Raw genomic sequence first — 17778 nt, forward strand, 5'->3', positions numbered from 1 at the left:
ACTGCTGCTGCCTGTTGCTGAGTGGATAGCAGCAGAAAACCCTGGATTCAAATCTCTGTGGGGCTTTTGTTTTGCTTATTTTGTTTCTTTTCATTTTGCCTTAAGAAGATGAACAATGAAACCACAACCCTGATATCCTTGAAGGAGGCAATGAAAAGGTTGCTAAGGGCTATAGGGAGGGAGCAAGCATGGGTCGGCTTTTCTGGGAAGATGGGTAGGAGAAGAATGAAGAATAAAAACAGGCAAAGAACTACAGGCATGCTAATTAGAATTCTTTTTCTGTTAATGTGTTCAGGTTCAAAAATTGTGTCCATTAATAATAAAGAAAAATCTCCTCCTAGGTGCTATATTCCATTCGATTAATGCATGCGCTATATGCTGGGTTTACAAAAATAAGTAAAATGTGGTTTCTCTGCTCAAGGAGCTCACAGCCTTTGGAATAACAGACTTATTAAAAAATGTTTACAATTTAACGTGACTGACCTTATAATGGTGATGCCCCTAAAGGGCTATGAGACATGAAGAGAGGAATGAATTTTGCCTTTGATATTAGGAAAAGGAACCCTTCAGAAAGGGACATTTAGACTGAAAGTGTGAGTAGGAGTTTGCAAGAAATAAAAATATGGGAAGGAATTCTAGGGTGAGGAAACAGTACATGTAAACCACAGATGCTTGGACTCATACCCTATTCAGTCAGCAGCTAGATGTCTCATGTGACTGGTGACTAAGTTGTGCAAGAGGACTGGCAGAGGATAGGGGCAAAGGTTAAAGAGTCTACAATTCCTGCTGAGGAGTCCAACTTGACTCCAGCAGTATCACTAGGCAAGTCAGGGCAGCATAAGATGTATATAAAGTCAAGTTATGAGAACAGAATTGTGTTTTAGAAGAATAGCTCTCGGGGATGGATTGGAGGTGAAAAGCAGAAATCTGGTTAGACTACTGTAATCCTAGGTCGAAGTGAAAGATGGTGATTAACTGACTTACTAGAGATAGAGAGGAGGGAATAGATTAGAGACATGTTGATGGAAAGAAAGGGGGAAAATAGTGAGTTATTTTGAGATTTCTAGTTCAAGGAATTGGGTGGATGGTGATCCCATTCACTGAGCTGGACAACTGTCACAGAAATGCAAATTTGCAGACATGTTCCTTAGGATTTATTTGAAACGATCTAGGAATGCCTTTTGGTGAAAGGATTCCAAATAATTGCTTCAATTTATATAAACCTTTATACTGATGGACAAGCTAGAGTTTATCTCTAGAGTTCAAGCTGGAGATGACTTATAAGAAGTATGTTCTTAAAGGTCTAAAAGTTAATACAAAGAGTTTATCAGATACTGTAGTTTTGACATGTGGACAGATTGCTGGCATATTAGGTCATGTAGGCCTATGTTCCTATGAAAATGCATATACAGAACCTTGAAAAAAAGTGAAAATGTTAGTTGCTCAGTTGTATCTGACTTTTTGCAACCCCATGGTCTCTACACTGCCAGGCTCCTCTGTCCCTGGAATTCTCCAGGCAAGAATATTGCAGTGTAGCCATTCCCATCTCCAGGGATCAAACCCAGGTCTCTCGCACTGCAGGCATATTCTTTCCCATCTGATCCACTAGGGAAGCCCAAGAATATTGGAGTGGATAACCATTCCCTTCTCCAGGGGATCTTCCCAATGAAAATGCACATTTCATACAGAGCTTTATCTATATGCGTATAGAATCCAGAACAATGAGAAAAATCCATTGCTGAAATTTCTGAAGATAGAGTGCAAGGGGAGGGGTTTACTTAGTAAATTCAGCTTAAGACAGTTGAGTCTGATACCACCATCTAAGTGGAGATGTACAAAACATAGTTGAAAATTCAGCTCTAGAGCTTAGGAGAGGGGTGGTACCTGAAGCTAATTAACCTTGGAATAAAGTGAAGACCAAGAAGAGAAGATGGTCAAGGACAGAACCCTAGGCAACCACAACAGTATTCAGGTCACTGGGGACATAGAAACTCAGGGAACTGGCTGTGTATCACTTCATGAAAGACAGTGTGGGTGACTTCAAACAAGTGAGCTGTGGGATTTCAGTTCTTTGTGGTTCAGTTAGACGTGATTTTGGTGCCACAGCGCCCTCTAATGATCAGGGTTGTTCAGAGCAACTCAGGTCCCCCTTTTGTTGTTACACTGCCTAGCGTTTCACTAATAATGTCATAGAAGACATGTTTTATTACTTCTGTGTAAGACCTCTGCTAGATATTGGGGGACAAGCATAAAGATGTTCAAGAAATAGTCTATGATCCTTTCTCTTCAAGAGTTTACAATTTAGATCACGAAAAGCTAACTCTAAAAATAAAGGAAGAGATGGGAGTGACAAGTAATAGAGACAGTGTCTGTGACAGAGAAGCAGGCAAAGAGCAGATCTCCAGATAGAAAGGCTGAGGGATTCAAGCAGGCATGGAATGAGCTTATCCTTGATGGATAAGACTTTGATAGTCAGAGTAAGGTAGAGAAAGCCACCTTAATAAATATGGGTCTCAGCACTTGTTAATAGCTATATGATGGTTAAATCTTGATCTTTTTGAGACTCAATTTCTTTATCTGTAAAATAGTAAAAATGACTGCTTCATTACTTATGGTTATTGTGAGAATCAAATTAAAGTTTGTATAAAATACTTCTTAAAGTATGAGGTACAATATATTAATAAAGATGAGGCAGATAGTTGAGATAGACAATTCACATGTTCGGCAATATAAGGAATGCAAGAACTAGGATGATGACTAGAGAGAATGGCAAATGGGAACATCTATCCATAATTGTAAAATTTAAGTAGCTACTGATAGTGACTGTAAATAGTGTATTGTAGGTTTATCTTCAGGCGAAATCTTAGTTTTGTACTCTGACCCAAATTAACCTTTGATTCTGTTATCCTGTAGAGTAGACCACAAACTCCAAGCTTTAGAAGCACACTTTAAAGAACTGGACTTCATCAAGGATAATCTGACACAGAAATTTGAAGATCATAGCAAGACTTTGGCAAACCAGGGAGCCCAAGATGAGCTATGGACAGCAGTTCTGTCACTCAAGTGAGTATCTAATCAGAAATCAGTGGAATTATGTAGTTTCATGAGAGCTTGCAGTGGTCATTCTAAAACTGGGTTTCTTAATATGGTTCCAACAATGGGTTGTGAAGAAATCACATTTTCTCAGGTTCATTCACTCAAAAAAGATTGATTTGAGTGCTGGTTTACTTGCCATACTGTGGTACACATCTCAGAGTCCCTTGCTTGGCAAAGTTTTAATAACACAGAGATGCATAATATAAGTGCTTTGCCATTGAAAAATTTGTAGTATGAGTGGCCTGAGATCTAAGCTATCCAGTTGAGTGCAAACCCTATTTCTTTTCTTTTTTAAAAAAATTATTTTAATAGTATGTATCTGTTAATTCTAAATTCCTAACTTTCCTATGGTAATCATAAAATTATTTTCTGTGTCTATGAATCTATTTCATAAGTAAGTTCATTTGTACTGTTTTCTTAGATTCCACATATAAGTGATATTGTGATGTTTGTCTGTCTTACTTCACTTAGTATTATAACCTCTAGGTCCATCCTTGTTGCTGCAAGGACATTATTTCACTCTTTTTTATTGCTGAGTAACATTCCATTGTAGATATACACCACACCTTCTTTAGCCATTCGTCTGCTGATGGGCACTTAGGTTGCTTTCACGTCCTGGCTTTTGTAATAGGACAGGCCCTATTTCTAAAGTATTTCCTAAACTACAACAGCTGTTTCTGTTCCGAACCCAAAAGCTGGGTTGGCCTCTTGGTGGGTGTTGGGCCAAAAGACACAGCCAAGCCAAAGATTTGGACAAGGAAGGATTTATTACTTGCAGCAAGTAAGGAGAACAGCAGGGATCTTTCCCTAAGCAGTGTCTTCCCAAATATCCAAATCAGGAAGTTTTAAGTTAAGGATAGATGCATATTCATGAAGGAGCTTGAACAGAGACGACCAGCACAGAACTGGGGCAAAGGTTGACAGAATTCAAGCTTTAGTGATTGAAGTCAAAAGGGTCAGAAAAGGTCAATATCATCATTCTACCCTCCACTCGGGCTCCACCTGTGGATGGTGACTGCAGCCATGAAATGAAGACACTTGCTCCTTGGAAGAAAAGCTATGACAAACCTAGACAGTGTGTTAAAAAGCAGAGACAATACTTTGCTCACAAAGATCTGTCTAGTCAAAGCTATGTGACAGTTGGACCATAAAGAAGGATGAGCACCAAAGAACTGAGGCTTTCGAACTGTGGTGCTGGAGAAGACTCCTGAGAGTTCTTTGGATAGCAAGAAGATCAAACCAGTCAATCCTAAAGGAAATCAATCCTGAATATTCATTGGAAGAACTGATACCAAAGCTGAAGCTCCAGTACTTTGGCCACCTGATGCAAAGAGCTGACTCATTGGAAAAGACCCTGATGCTGGTAAAGATTGAAGGCAGGAGAATAAGGGGTGACAGAGGATGAGATAATTGGATGACATCATCAACTCAATGGACATGAGTTTGAGCAAATTCTGGGAGATAGTGAAGGACAGGGATGCCTGGCGTGCTCCAGTCCATGGAGTTGCAAAGAGCTGGACATGACTGAGTGAGTGAACAACCACCACCGCGACCACCTGGGTGGGGCCTTAGTTCCTGCAGAACTCTAAGATACATATCAGATTGTTACCTATATCCTTTTAGGAAGAACTGGGCTTCCCTGGTGGCTCAGATGGTTAAGAATCTGCCTACAATGCAGGAGACCCAGGTTCAATCCCGGAGTCAGGAAGATCCCCTGGAGAAGGAAATGGCAATCCATTCCAGGATTCTTGCCTGGAGAATCCCATGGACAAAGGAGTCTGGTGGGTGACAGTCCATGGGGTCAGGAAGAGCTGGATACAACTACGCAACGAACACTTATCACTGATCTATTGTTTCTTGATGGCCTTTCCTTTGTTCCAACATTCCATCACTTCCCTTAAGATCATGAATTACTGAGGCCTGTTCCAGGGCAAGCATTGTGGCCAGGCTTAGATCACAAAACTGCTTAGATAAACAATGGCTTTTCTTATGTCAAGAGATTCAAGTCTTATTCTCTTTCTCTGGAGACCTCTAACCCAATCTGTTTAAAGTTCTCCTAGTATGTTTATAATTCTTTGAATTATCCTAATAAAATTCACTTTATGGCTGTACATAGAGAGTTCTACTGCTTAAGAAGTGCCCACATTTTTTGTAGGTTCACTTCAATGGAACTGAATATTTTATACAGCTACGTCATTGAAGTACTTGTCCACTTGCACACTCGTGTGCTTGAGAAGCTGCCAGATCTGGTGAGAAGTCTTCCCACCTTAGCCTCCATCCTTAGACGAAAAGTCAAGAACAAGCGCATCAGAGTTGTATGGGAGTCTGTTCTGGAGGAGTATGGGTTGCAAGAAGGAGATATCACAGCACTGTGTATCTTCTTTGTAGCACACGGTAACAAGGCAGAACACTACATTGCTAAAGTAAGGCAGATGTATATAAGAGATATCAATTTCATGATCTCTAATATGGTAAAGAACCAGGCTCTGCAGGATGGTTTGCTGAAGGCTGTTCAGATCATTGAGAAGGGGAAAGCAGAGACGGCCCCCAAAGATAAAAAGTCACCCCTAAAAGAGTTGATACCACCAGTCAAAAGCTAATCTGTTACACTGGTCTCAGAGATTCCATGTCTAGTATAATTTATCTTGCAAATGGGAAGCAATACATATATACAATTTATTACAAGCTTATTTTTATAGCAAAAGTGAGAAGAGTATTAAATTATAATACATTGACACAATGGATACTTTCTGTGTAGCAATATAAGAGAATGAAAAAGCTTTCATGTAACTGTATAGTAACACAGAGTAATCACCAAGATGTGTTTAAAAATATTTCCAACATTATTGCTCAATGGGAAAAAAAGGGCAAAAATAAATACATAGGCTACTATATCTATAAACTTCTGAAGAAATACATTAAAGAGTGGTAGCATTGGTTGTTTTAGGGAAGAAAACTAATTCGAGGCTAGGGATCAAAGGTAGGAAGAAGTCTTTTCACTGTTAATTCATTTTGTACTTTATGAATTTTTAAACATGTGAATGTATGATGTAGTAAAGCAAAAAAAAAACCCCGACTATATTTTGTATGTTGATGTGCATTTTCTCTCTGGTACAGTTCCACAGATTATTTTATACTAGAAAGGGAATTCCCACACAGTGATCATATATTTTATAATCTTTTTTGAACAAATGCCATGCAATATGTAGTGTCAATAACAGAAACATTTTAAAATGTGGATCCTGCCCTACAGGCAAAAGTTACTTTATTTGGAAGGTACAAATTCAGGACAACCAGAATGAGTAACACCTTGGAGGGAAGTTAGGTAGAGAAGGATGAGAAGTAATAGAAGGTGTGTTACCTTGCTGGTTCCTTCTTGAAAATAGGTTGGTTGCCAGATATATGCACTCAGTCTTATCCTTCTCCAGACACATTGTTTAGAGAAACCATGCCACAAAAGAGAGAGAGACTGGAACTGTGTCTTGGAAGTGTTACTAAACCAAACGTGGGTCTGCAACAAAGCGAATCTACTGACATGCAGTTGTGTTAAGGGAAAGTACAGCATTTATTGCAGGGCACCAAATAAAGAGAACAGGCAGCTTGGGCTTGAACAGACAGCATTACCAAGTCCCAGCTGGTTTTAGTCACTGACCAAGAAGATGGCAAACTAATGTCTCAAAATAATCATCTTATCTGGGTCTGGATGCCAGGTTCTTTTATAGAACGTGTAGGTGGAGGGGCTGGGGTGAGGAAGAGAAGTAAAAAGCCCCTTCATCTTGCAAATATCTCCTAGAATGGCAAGCCTGGGGGAAGGGATGTGTCAATTTCTTCCTGTAGCCATCCACAGGTGAACAGGGTCCTGAACAAAGGTCCTGATTTAACAGTCAGGCAGAGGGGCAAGGTTCCCTGAGGCAGGCCATCATGTATGAACAGTACAGAAGGGTACTACAGAAAGGCAGGCTGAGGAGTATGGAGGGAAGAATTTTCAAGTTACCGCTCGGTTCTTAGTCTGTTTTGAGGTTTCCCTTTTTCCGCCCAGAGACCAATCTTGCGACACTGCCCGGTTTCCGCAGTCCCCGGGAGCAGGAATCGAGCGGGAAAATTAGAGCCACAACGGCCCGAGGGGGGCGGTGGCTCACCAGTAAGAGAACCCGGCAATGCAGGAGCCGCAAGAGACGGGGGTTCCATCCCTGGTTTGGGAAGATCACCTGGAGAAGGGCATGACAACCCACTCCAGTATTCTGGCCTCAAGAATCCCATAGACAGAGGAATCTTCCGGGCCACAAACGATAGTGTCGCAGAGTTCAAAAGGACTGGACCAACTCAACACGCAAGCACACACGCCCGCGAGGGGAGGGGCGGGCTCTCTCTCGGGCCAGAGGGGCGGGGCCAGCGGGTGGGCAGTGCGCGCGCAGGCCCGGAAGTCCCATCCCGCGGAATGTTAGCGCTCTGTATCCTTTGTCGGTTTTCTATGGTGGGTGGGGCCGTTTTGGCGGGCAGTCGTGACGCCACTAGCCCTTGCGGGATTCTAAGGCACCGCCGCTAAGATTAGGCTTTCTGGCTGACTTTAGAGAGAGGAAGGGGTGGGCTCAGAATCCGGGTAAGGCGCGAGCGCGGACCCACAGCAGCGGTGAAACGGAAGTCCCGCTCCAACGGAGCCCGCGTCCAGGGCGGGGGAGCTGCAGTCTTCTTCGAGCGATGGCCCGAGGGCTGTGCGCCGCGGGGGCCTCCGGCTTGGCTGCCGGGAGCTAAGGGAGCGTCCTCACCTGGTAAGAGGAAGGAGGGGAACTTGGCGCGTGGCTCCGGCCGCGCCGGAGAACTGGAGCCCACCTTCCGCCCTGCTGCAATAGTTAATGCCTGGGAGCAGCGAAGATTCATTTGTTTTCTTTCCGGATGTTCATCTTAAGCATGGATAATACACCGCCTTCCAGGGTCGTACTGTTTACCTGACCTTACTTCTAGACATCTGATGCGTTCAATCTCTGAATTCTGCCAGGCTGCTGGGCATAATATTTAAAACGCGAAACTGTTACTTTGCTTTTTTCCTACTCGGACCGGAAACAAGATTCTTTCTCTTTCAGGTGTTGATGTTGAATATGCCTTATTAGCATATTAAAATGGCTGTACCCAAAGACGCCATCCCTTCCTTGTTAGAATGTCAGTGCCAGATCTGTGTGGAAATCCTCTTTGAGCCTGTGACTCTGCCTTGTAACCACACGCTCTGTAAACCATGCTTCGAATCGACTGTCGAAAAGGCAAATTTGTGCTGTCCCTTCTGTCGCCGCCGTGTCTCTTCGTGGGCTCGGTACCGTACCCGAACAAATTCTCTTGTTAATATGGAACTGTGGGAGATAATTCAAAAACACTATCCAAAGGAATGCAAGCTAAGAGCCGCTGGGCAAGAATCAGAGGAAATTGGTGAGTAGAACCCAGCGCGTTTGTTGCCTAAAAACCAAGATCATTTTGAAAGCCAACCGCCACTAATCCATTTTTAAAAGGATAAAACAGAGAGCCAGTTACTAAAATTTGTCCAAATTTTTCAGAGGTGTTTGGGTTTTTTTGGCCTCAAAATATTGATTAAGGTCAATGGCAATATTTTGTTCGTTGTTATAATGCCCAGCCTGTGTTCACTTGGTGTTTGTTCAATTAAAAATTGAAAAGGAAAACCCCAAAAGAAAGAATTGCCCGATAGAGTCTTCAGTCATGAAAAGTTACATAAATAGTCGCAGAGGAGCCACAATCGCAGTATAGCAACAGCAGAAGTAAGGAAACTACTGGATTCTTGTGTTAATGTCTTTTTCACTTTCAATTACTTTCTCAACTTGCTTGCCTGTACATTGCCATTCATTTAATTCTTAAGTTTGCAGGGAGCCTAAAATAGGTTTCTGTGGCCATCTAGCTCAGCCGTTTTTATTCAGAGGTCCTCCACAGTGTGGACTCCTCTTTTTGCCCCAAACTGAACACTTGACTCTAGCAGCTTGATCATTTATGTGCTCAATAAGTCATGTGATGTTTCTTGTTTAGGCTTTGAATGTGATGCTTAATGCTGTGGTGTACTTTTTTTGGAATTCTTTTTACTTAGTGTCAATTCGTTCACTCAGTCATGTCTGACGCTGTGACCCCAGGGACTGCAGCACGCCAGGCTTCCCTGCCCATCACCAACTCCTGGAGCCTGCTCAAACTCATGTCCACGGAGTCAGTGATGCCATCCAACAATCTCATCCTCTGTTGTCCCCTTCCCCTGCCTTCAGTCTTTCCCAGCATCAGGGTCTTTTCCAATGAGTCAGTTCTTCTCATCAGGTGGCCAAAGTATTGGAGTTCAGCTTCAGCATCAGTCCTTCCAGTGAATATCCAGGACTGATTTCCTGTAGGATGGACTGGTTGGATCTCCTTGCAGTCCAAGGGACTCTCAAGAGTCTTCTCCAACACCACAGTTCAAAACCATCAGTTCTTCAGCGCTCAGCTTTCTTTATAGTCCAACTTTCACATCTATACCTGACTCCTGGGAAAACCTTTGACTCTACAGACCTTTATCAGCAAAGTAATGTCTCTGCTTTTTAATATGCTGTCTAGGTTGGTCATAGATTTGCCATTTTAACCATTTTTAAGTGGACGCGGTAGTGTTAATTACATTCACAATGTTTTGCAACCATCACCACTATGTTTCCAAAACTTTTTCATCACTCCAGACAGACTCTTTAACCATTAAGCTATGACTCCCATTCTTCCCCTCCCCCTTTCCAGAGTTCTCTGTGAATTTGCTTGGTTTTTTTAATTTCTGTGAAGCCCCAGTAAAACACACACACCACCTGTTTAGCAGAATTAAACGTCATAGACATCATTTACCACAGAATTAGCTCATAAAATGTTCCCATAAACCCCAAAAGATACCAGGACAAATCACCAAAATCAGATCTCCATGGTATAAGCAGAAGGAAGCATCTGGGCTGTTTGATAGATCTGAGAACAAAAGAACTTCAGAATAAGCAATAGGTATTCATTGGGAAGGGCTTCCTAGGTGCCTGGGCAGTAAAGAATCTACCTGCCAATGCAGGAGATGCAGGCTCAATCCCTGCATCAGAAAGATCCCCTGGAGAAGGAAATGGCAACCCACTCCAGTGTTCTTGCCTGGGAAATCCCGTAGACAGAGGAGCCTGGCAGGCTACAGTCCATGGGGTCCCCCAAAAAATTAGACACAACTTAGCGACTCAACAACAGCAACAAAGATAATATAAGTGTATTCATAAAATATGTGATCTGTTGTGTCTGGCTTCTTTCACTTAGCATAATGTTTCCAAGGTTCATACAAGGTTCTATTATGTATTAGTACTTCATTCCTTTTTAGGGCTGAATAATTTTTATGTATATATTTTTTTCATTCATTCATCGATGAACATTTGGGTAGTTTTCACCTTTTGGCTGTTTGAATAGGTGCTGATATGAATACTCATGTACAAGTATTTGTTTGAATATGTTTTCATTTTTTGTGTTTGTAGGAGTGGAGTTGCTGGATCATATGGTAATTCTGTTTAGCCTTCTGAGGAACTGCCAAACTTTTTCACAGATCTGCATCATTTTACATTCCCTTCACAATGTGTAATGGTTTCAATTTCTGCATATCCTAAGCAACACTAGTTCTTTCTGCTTTTTAAAAAAAAATTTTTATAGCCATCCTAGGAGGTGTTAACTGGTATCTTAGTATGTTTTTTAAATTGTGGTAAAGTATACATTACAAAATTTACCATTTTAACCATTTTTAGATGTTCAATTCAAGGCATTGAGTACATTCACATAGGTGTGCAAGCATCACCATCATCCCTTTCCAGAACTTTTTCATCTTCAAAAACTGAAACTCTATACCCATTAAACAATAATTCCTCAGTTCCTCTCCATCCAGCCCTTGGCTACCACCACTGTTACTTCTTGTCTCTGTGATTTAACTACTTTATGTACCTTATAGAAGTAGAATCATAGTAGCTATTTGTAGCTTTTTTTGTCCCTTCCCTCCTTCCCTCCCTTTCTCTTTTTCTCCCCTCTTTTTCCCAGTATGGGCAATTTGGCGCCTTCATTAAAAAAAAATAATCCAAGTATAATTACCTTACAATATTATATTAGGTTCACTATTTCACAACAGTAATTCAGTAATTTTACATAGTACAAAATGATCACCACCTTCTTTCACTTAACATAAAGTCAGACTTTATGTTGTAGCATGTGAATGAATTTCATTTCTTTTTATGGCTAATATTTTATTGTATGTGTTTACCGTGTTTGTTTAACCTTTCATCTGTCAATGGATCATTGGGTTACTTCCATCTTTGCCTTCCACCTTTTGGCTATCGTGAATTAACATTGGTGTACAAGTGTCTGTCCCTGCTTTCAACTCTTTTGAGTATGTATCTGAAAAGAAATTGCTGGATCATGTGGTAATTCTGTGTTTTAATTTTTTGAGGAACTGCTGTACTCTTCCATAACAGCTGTACAATCTTAAATACTCCCGCCAGCAAGGGCAAGAGTTCCTTTCTATGTATTTGTTAGCATTTGCTACTTTCTGGTTTTGTTTTTTTTTGTTTGATGGGGTAGGGGGGAGTTGCTGTCTCATTGTGGTTTTGATTTATATTTCCCTAATGACTAGTAATGATGAGCATCTTTCCATGTGCTTGCTGGCCATTTGTATATATCTTTTTTGGAGAACTATCTGTTCACTATTATTGTGGGATTGCTTTTTTAAAATTCCTTTACTGTTATTTTAATGGTTTCTAGAGAAAGAGCTAAGTATACGTATTTGTGTGCCATTTTGAACCAGAAAACCTCTGGCCTTTTTTAAAATGGAATTCCATATTCCTATAGCTGTTAATAATTGTACACTTATTTTAATTTTGCATTTTATATTAATATGGGTTTAATGGAAGCTCAAAGCTAGCTATAGAATTCTGTAATTGCCTGTAATGTAATTTTCTCTCTTGATCTGAAACAGTTGATGACTATCAGCCAGTCCGCTTATTAAGTAAACCTGGGGAATTAAGGCGAGAATATGAAGAGGAGATAAGCAAGGTAGGTCGTAAATGTTCTTTTTTGGAAAAATTTTCTGCTGTGGTTTTGCATACAGTTTTATGTGCCTATATAAATAAATAATAATATATACTGAAATGTTAATGATTTTAATATAGTTTATAAAGGCTTCAGTTTTTTTTTTTTTTTAATGTGGACCATTTTTTAAAGTCTTTATTGAAACACTTACAGTATTGTTTCTGTTTTATGTTTTGCTTTTTGGCTGCAAGTCATGTGGGATCTTAGCTTCCTGACCAGGGGCTCAAACCCTCACCCTCTGCTTTGGAAGGCAAAGTCTTAATCTCTGAACCTCTAGGGACATCCCACAGCTCCAGTTTTTACATGTGTTCAAAATAGTTAAAATTAGCTTTAGTTTATTTATATGTGTTTGGTGCTCTTCCTATGTGATAGTGATCTGTAAGCATTTAAGTGTGAAAGAGACTTTAAATTTCCCTGAAGCTTTAAGCATAAAGGATGGGAAAACAGTGGTAGTTTATGGTGTCTTAAGTTCATTTAGGCTCAAAAACACCATAGACTGGGTGAATGAAGCAACAAACATTGATTTCTCACAGTTCTGGATCTGGTGTTGGGCAAGGGTCAAGGGTCAGTTTCCTGGCTTCTCAACAGCTGCCTTCTCACTGTGTTCTTAAATGGCAAAGAGAGGGAGGGAGAGATGGATCATCTCTCTTGTGTCTCTTCTTCTAAGGCTACTAGTCCCTTTCATGAGGACTCCACCCTCATGATCCTATTACCTCCTGAAGGCCCCACCTCTAAATGTTACATTGAGGAGTTAGGGCTTCAGTATATGAATTTTAGAGGCACAAACAATGCTTTTAGATGAGGAAAGCATAAAGGGCTAATTGTGAAGTTGTTTTTCAGTCTTTCAGTCATGTCCGACTCTGACATCATGGACTGCAGCACACCAGGCTTCCCTGTCCTTCACCATCTTCTGGAGCTTGCTCAAACTCATGTCCATTGAGTCAATGATGCCATCCAACCATCATCCTCTGTCATCCCCTTCTCCAGCCTTCAGTCTTTCACAGCAACAGGGTCTTTTCCAGTGAGTCTGCTCTTTGCATCAGATAGCCAAAGTATTGGAGTTTCAGCTTCAGCATTGATCCTTCCAATGAATATTCAGGGTCGATTTCCTTTAGGATCGACTGGTTTGATCTCCTTGTTGTCCAAGAGACGCTCAAGAGTCTCGCCAGCACCACAGTTCAAAAGCATCAATTCTTTGGTGCTCAGTCTACTTTCTTTGTCAAGTACCTAATTAGGAAAAGAGGGCTCTTTGGATTTCACTAGTACTAGGAGAACCTTAGTACTCCTCCTACCCTGATTAGTCTAGAGCAATGTTGTCCAATAGAAATATGATGTGGGTTCATACATAGTTTCCTATTAGTCACATTTTTTATTTTTTAAAAAACATGAAATTAATTTTTATAGATATTGTATCTAAAATATTTTATTATGTAGTCAATATAGAAAGTATTGATTATTCTTATTTGGTCTTCAACTGTGTATTTTGTACTTATACTACATCTCAATTTGGACTAGTCACATTTCAATGGCCACATGTAGCTAGTGGCTACTGTATTAGACCATGTGAGCTCTACAAGAGCTAGTAAATAAACATAGTAGTTAATTGTAAGCATGTTGTCTAAACAGTGTCTTTAAGTAAGGGTTTAAGGAATAATTTAATGTTCACAACAATGTAGTGAGAACAGGTTTTATCAGGATGATTTTGGGTACAGGTGAAAAAAACTGTAATTTATTGGAATTCCAGAGATTAGTAGGGACTTCAGGGTTGGTTTTCTCCAGAGCTCTAGTTCCATTTCTTTACTGACTTCTGTCACCTGGCTTTATCCTCAGACTAATAGCAAGACCGCTGCACATTTCTGAACCTCGGTTGCATATACAATGATACGCAGAGGAAGAAACAGCAGTCTCTTCCAATGGCTTTCCTTTAAGAGCAAGGAAACAACAAATCTTTCCTCCTGTTTCCTTCACTTGAATTGAGTCAAGGACTTATTTTCGAGTCAGGTCCTTTGAATTTCTAAAGTAGTTCTTCTTAACATTATTTCTTTCAGGAAGTATAGTTTAAATGCCCACAAGCATGGTCTTAGGTCCAGAAAGCTGAGTTTGAGCCCCCACTTTTCCACTTACTGAGCTAAGAAAGTTAGACCACTTACTGATCTATTAAAAGTTTTTCTGTGTCTTTCCTCATCTGTAGATCATATAATGACCATTGTTGTTTTTTCAGCAACTACTGCACCCCTGCCCACTGTGTTTGGAGATTCATCCCAACTTCAGGGAGAGACCCTGATTTAGTTTAATTCAGTTTTTATCATTCCATTCCCTTGCTAGTGTTTGGTTCAGAAACCTATGCCAAAGTTAGTCAGAACGTGACCTTCTATTACCTAAGGAAAAATATCCCCTAGGAAGACTTCCAAAACTGTATTATAGTGTAATAGAAACTGTGATAAGGACTGAAACAAGGAGGGATGAGGCTTTGATCAAGGTTTCATTGGACTAACTGGGGAGGCTTCCTAAAGGAGACTTCCTAAACTACAGGAAATCGCCTCTCCAGATTTGGCCTTCATTTGAGGGATTTTAATTCCTGCCAATTTGTTGTTGTTTCTTTTTTTTTTTTTTTTTTTTACTATTCTTATTAAGAAATATTGCAAGTGTACTCAAAAGTTCAGAGAAGGATTGTACTGTATTAATCATCTTTAAGGTAGAGGCAGAGCGGCGAGCCTGTGAGGAAGAAGAAAACAAAGCCAGTGAAGAATACATTCAGAGATTACTGGCAGAGGAGGAAGCGGAAGAAAAGAGACAGGCAGAAAAAAGGCACAGAGAAATGGAAGAACAACTGAAAAGTGATGAAGAACTGGCAAGAAGACTAAGCCTTGATATTGTAAGTTTCAAGAAAGAACTTTGAAGTATTTCCATTACTGTTGCTTTGTTTTATTTTGAACAGTCTAAAGAGGAAGCATTCACCATGTTATTTTCATGTTTTGTTTTTTTGCCATGAGGCATGTGGAATCTTAGCTCCCTGACCAGGAATCGAACCCATACTCCCTCATTGGAAAGCAAAGTCTTAACTACTGGACCATTGGGGAAGTCCACCAAGTATTCTATAAAAAACTTATTTTTTATAAGTAAATTTAGTTATGTAGGAAGCTGTTCAGTGGAAAATGAAAACTCCATTTCCCCCTCCCACTTCTCCACTCCTATTCTTATTCCATTACATCATGCTCTTTCCCCAAAGGTTAGCACTATTAATGGTTTCTTTCTTATAACTTTTTTTTTCACCTAAAAATGATACATGAATCACACTGGGTTTTTGGGTTTTTTTTTCTGACGCTTTTTTTTTCTTTTGAATGTTGGTTTAGTTAGTATTTTATGTTCACAAACTTCTCCTTTATCATTTTACATGTAAATGGGAAATGGCATCAGTCAGCATTGCAGAGGTAACAGATGATCCCCATATCTCAGAGGCTTTTAACCACCCACATTTATGACTTGCTCACAATTCATGTCAGCTGATTTGGTGGTGTTCCATGTGAAGAGGGAGTCCTCTTTAGGCCATGCCGTTCTTAACGGAAGAGGAAAGAGAATAAAAGCCAACCCTGCAGTGGCTCCTAACGCTTCTGTTTAAACGTCATAATAGTTTACATGCCATTTAATAAGATCACTTGACTTGGTCCAACATCAAGGGGCAGGAAGACATTTAGCCTCAGAAGAAACTATTTCCTGACTTTTTTCACTTGATATTTCATAAGAGATTTTTCATATTGCTACATATAGTCTATAATTCTTTTGTAATAGAGGTAAAATATTCCATTGTATGGATGCCAATCACTTTTTGAAAGTGAAGCACATTAAATTCTTTTTTGTCCATGCTGAGCGGCTTGTAGGATCTTAGTTACCTAATCAGTGATTGAACCCATGCCCCCTGTGTGGAAGAATGGAGTCTTAAACGCTGGACTACAAGGGAAGTCCGTAAATTCTTACATAACATATTAAACCTGGATTTTGTTATCTTGCCATGGTTAAAAATTACTGCCTAGGGGACAATGAATTAAGGGAAGGATGATAGAACACATACTGTAAGACCAAAGGATACAGTGAGACCCAGTGATTTGAGAGGACCTGGCAGAATCACTTGAAGTTCTTTTAAAATACAAAATCTCTGGGGATGGGATTTAGGGAATACCACTCCCCTCTGGGGATATGTGTGCAGGTTTGAGAGCCTCTAAAAACAATTCTTCTGCTTTCAAACAACAGATACCTTAAAATATACTTACCAAAGTAAAGTATATCCAGAATTGATATTTTTCCCCCATTTTTTGAGAGGCTTGCCATTCATAATATAACTGAGTTCTACAATGTACACCCTTTTAAAAAATTATATTTCCTTTTAAAATTTAAGTGAAATAGCTTCAGAACTTTACACAATTGAGAAATTAAGTAAAAGACATAGACCATGGAACTTCCCTGGCAGTTCAATGATTATAACTCAGCACTTTCACTGCCATGGCCCTGGGTTCAATCCTTGATTGGGGAACTAAGATCCTGCTAGCTGAGCTGCAAGGCCAAAAAAAAAGACCGATAGAATAACAAATGGGTAGGAAAGAAAATATATCAAAGAAGAAACCCTGGGGTCAACTTTGTCTTTCAAGAATTATTGTTCTAATTCTTGTTTTCACATGGGATTATAAGAGCAGATCTATTGATATTTTAGAATAAAAGTTTGGTGGTTCAAGGCCAAATGTCAACCACCACCAAGTATGTTAATTTTTCCAATGACATAGTAGGAAACTTATGGGTCTGTCATGAGATAGGAAGTAAATATTCGTGCTATTTATTGGTATGCCCTTAAATTCCCAAATTAAATTATTTTACATAAAATAACTTTTATTCCAGGTATAGCCCCAGCTTTTTCAATGTTCCCCTATAGGTTAAAGTAGTTATAAATAAATGAAATTATTCATTAGAAAAATATAAAAATGATCAGTTAATGAGATTAGTATCATTATGCTCTTTGTGTTTATCTAACGTAGGGTAATAATGCAATTTACACCAACTTAGAGAAACTTAATCTTGTTTATACTAATTTTTGCATGGTCAGTATTATTTCACAGGATAAATAGAATTTAAGCATAATGAGCATAATTCCTGAAAAATTCTATTGTGGATTCTGAGTTAATAGCATATTTTATTTAAAAAGTTTTTTTATGCTTTTTCTGTTGTCGAAGAACAATTTCTGTGAGGGAAGTGTTTTGGCTTCGCCTTTGAATTCCAGAAAATCTGATCCGGTCACAACCAAATCACAAAAGAAAAGTAAGAACAAACAAACAAACACTGGAGATATTCAGAAGTAAGTGACTATAGACTACTGCTGTATCAATATTTGGACCATCAGCTCTGCATGAAAACCCTCCAGATGGTCTGAGATTGATGTAAAGTGCAAATAAGAGAGATGCTCACATAGCTTAGATTCCTGGCTAGCATGAAGAGAGATGTGAAGCCTTTTTTTATCTTGACTGCTCAGGATTTCCATGTTGGTCCCATTTTCTCAAAATCAAATAGTTGGATTCCTTCTTCTCTTGGTTTAGATTCAAGTGGAAA

The 17778-nt window shown here is 39.7% G+C and overlaps 2 protein-coding genes across 4 annotated transcripts in view; both read left to right on the top strand.

Moving 5' to 3' along the window:
- Positions 1–6192, top strand: SMCO1 (single-pass membrane protein with coiled-coil domains 1). The gene is made up of 3 exons (XM_043874434.1): positions 1–158; positions 2914–3063; positions 5252–6192. The coding sequence occupies exons 1-3, from the start codon at positions 109–111 to the stop codon at positions 5694–5696; spliced, it is 645 nt and encodes a 214-aa protein (XP_043730369.1). The 5' UTR covers positions 1–108; the 3' UTR covers positions 5697–6192.
- RNF168 (ring finger protein 168) overlaps positions 2955–17778 on the top strand; it is a 25961-nt gene continuing 11137 nt past the window's right edge. The window contains exons 1-5 of one of the 3 annotated variants that reach the window (XM_043874432.1): positions 2955–3063; positions 8178–8514; positions 12074–12150; positions 14882–15061; positions 17406–17527. In XM_043874432.1, coding sequence (XP_043730367.1) covers positions 8214–8514; positions 12074–12150; positions 14882–15061; positions 17406–17527 — 680 coding nt within the window. In that variant the 5' untranslated portion in view covers positions 2955–3063; positions 8178–8213. Of the gene's footprint in view, positions 3064–7697; positions 7866–8177; positions 8515–10391; positions 10616–12073; positions 12151–14881; positions 15062–17405; positions 17528–17778 lie in introns of those variants that run through there. The other 2 variants (XM_043874430.1, XM_043874433.1) reach the window with 2 other exon arrangements.

This window comes from Cervus elaphus, chromosome 19 (genome assembly GCF_910594005.1).
Source record: "Cervus elaphus chromosome 19, mCerEla1.1, whole genome shotgun sequence".
Lineage (NCBI taxonomy): Eukaryota > Metazoa > Chordata > Mammalia > Artiodactyla > Cervidae > Cervus > Cervus elaphus.

Excerpts from the sequence above, each read along its gene's own strand:
- SMCO1 (XM_043874434.1), top strand. The coding sequence starts at position 109 with ATGAACAATGAAACCACAACCCTGATATCCTTGAAGGAGGCAATGAAA. Across the intron at positions 159-2,913 it reads TTGAAGGAGGCAATGAAAAG|AGTAGACCACAAACTCCAAG; the intron begins GTTGCTAAGGGC and ends GTTATCCTGTAG. Across the intron at positions 3,064-5,251 it reads ACAGCAGTTCTGTCACTCAA|GTTCACTTCAATGGAACTGA; the intron begins GTGAGTATCTAA and ends CATTTTTTGTAG.